The sequence below is a fragment of the Limulus polyphemus genome, unplaced genomic scaffold (assembly GCF_000517525.1).
Source record: "Limulus polyphemus unplaced genomic scaffold, Limulus_polyphemus-2.1.2 Scaffold4806, whole genome shotgun sequence".
Classification (NCBI taxonomy): Eukaryota; Metazoa; Arthropoda; class Merostomata; order Xiphosura; family Limulidae; genus Limulus; species Limulus polyphemus.
Window position 1 is genome coordinate 103 of NW_013670416.1, and position 2,278 is coordinate 2,380.

General features: G+C 32.6%; 1 protein-coding gene across 1 annotated transcript in view; it reads right to left on the reverse strand.

Moving 5' to 3' along the window:
• Window positions 1–1,388: 1,388 nt before the first annotated feature.
• The window catches only part of LOC106471712, a gene marked incomplete at its 3' end in the record, with an annotated part of 36,907 nt that continues 36,017 nt past the window's right edge, over window positions 1,389–2,278 (reverse strand). Inside the window, exon 3 of the mRNA XM_013932331.1 lies at window positions 1,389–1,787. Coding sequence (XP_013787785.1) covers window positions 1,389–1,787 — 399 coding nt within the window. The remainder of the gene's footprint in view (window positions 1,788–2,278) is intronic.

Genomic DNA, 2,278 nt, shown 5'->3' on the forward strand with positions numbered 1-2,278 from the left:
AACCCATCTCTGTGGGAGTTGTTCCTCAAACACAGCATTATTTAACAACTACATGTGCCACCAACATAATTACACTTTCTTCACCAAACAGCAGCCTGATTCAGCCCTCTGCATTCAAAAATGTATTGAACAATTCACTATCTCCAGCCAGAGTTGGTGGACGAGAAAGTGATGAGACATCGGACAGCTTTCAGAACATTAAGGTGTGTTTTTAACATATTGTACAATAAGAATTTATATATTTTTCAAGAAGAAAATAAAATTTGGATTAATTTTAGATAGAAGTCAACATGTACAAGGATAACTATAAAATACTGAACCATAATGCTCAATATTCAGAAAAAAAACCATTTGCTATAAACTGTAGCATAAAAGCTAGTAACAAAATATTTGAAATAAGCTGTACTATAAGACTGAGTATAAAGAGTGACCACAACATTATGAAAGATACTGTCATTTTTATTGTTAAATTTCCTGGGACTGAAAAGTCTTGCCTAAATAGTTTGTTATTGAGAATATGAATGCTGTAAGTCTATTGTATGAATATATTGCAGGTTTGAGGTTTATGTATTAACTGTAAATGTTATTAATGAACAGAATATTCAGTCCAATAAAAACACAATTTTACTGCTATGTGCTGTAATCATAAGAAATTATTTAAAAATTACATCAACACACCACAGATCATGCAGGAATATCAAAGTGGCCATCCATCCAACTCATAATTCAGATTAATAAAAATAAACCAGCGGCTAAAAGCAGAGACATCATCTCTCATAATGGGAAAGAGCATTTTTATAATGCTACAATTAATACGTTAACTCTAACACTTTGCTTCCATTAAAAAAAAAGTAACTTTTCAATAATCTAAGTACAGATAAGATAGAAATAGAAATCTGAGTTGACATAAAATAATAATAAAGCCAAGATGCAAATTATAATGTTTTTCTGCCCCTTATTGTCCAACATTTGAGATTTACATATATGATGATCATCCAAAGTACGAACTTAATTGCAAGGAACCATTTCAAAACAATTCTCATAATTCCTTAAATGAGGACTACTTCTCCCAGACTTGTGCTTTGCCCCTTTGAAAAATTAATATTATCTGATTATTTTGAACTTCTAGAGTTCATTTGACTCATTATTTCAGATATTTTTTCATGTCTTTGTTGTTGTATCAGTAAATTATTTTCAGAGAAATATTAAAATAATATATATATCGTAACTTCAGAATATATAATTCTATATAAGTGCAGAGTTTGAATTAAATCCAACCAATGGCTTCAAAAATATACCATTTTTAGAGAAGTATAAAACCAACAACTCATACTGGCAATGTATAGTATAAGATAAAAGACATGTAACAGAGAAATAATGTCACAAACCTGTTTAGCTAGTGCCTCTCCATCAATCTGAGAGTCATCTATGGTGGTGGGTACAGGAATGATACCTAGTTCTACGCATTTCTTATGGTGAGCTTTGGACTTCATGTGCTTGGTCAGATTGCCCTTTGTTTTAAAAGCAAACGAGCAATGAGAACAGCTGAAAGGTCGAAGGTCTGTATGAGTGCGAATATGTTTTTTCAGCATACTTGGTTTTTTACAGCGTATTCCACATTCTTCACACACATATTTTCCACGCCCACGACCACGGACATATGTGTAGTCTTCATTGGACTTAAATCCACCTTCAAATATCCGAACTCGCTTTGGTAAAGGGATGGATTCATTATCATTTAAAGGTTCACTTTGAGTAGATTCTTCGTCTGTGGTTGGTTCTACCAACTAAATAAATGAATAAAGTTGCAAAACATTTATACATTAATGAATAGCATTTTATGAAAAATTACAATAAAATCCCCATTACACAAAATGTTAAGAATTAAATGCATTTTGTGCAGGAAACTGACAGCTCTTAGTCATCATGTAAATGTAACCCACCCATTTTGTTCTCCTAGGTTAAAGTATCATGTAAATGTGACCTACTCTTTTGTTTTCCTGGGTCAAAATATCATGTGTGATCGACTGTTTTGTTCTCCTTGGATGAATTGTTATGTTTGATCAGATGTTTTTATCATTGGATCAATTATTATCCTGTTAAATGTGACCTGCTGTTTTGTTCTCCTGGGCTAGATTAACATGTTAAATGTGACCTGCTGTTTTGTTCTCCTGGGCTAGATTAACATGTTAAATGTGACCTGCTGTTTTGTTCTCCTGGGCTAGATTATCATGTTAAATGTGACCTGCTGTTTTGTTCTCCTGGGCTAGATTATCAT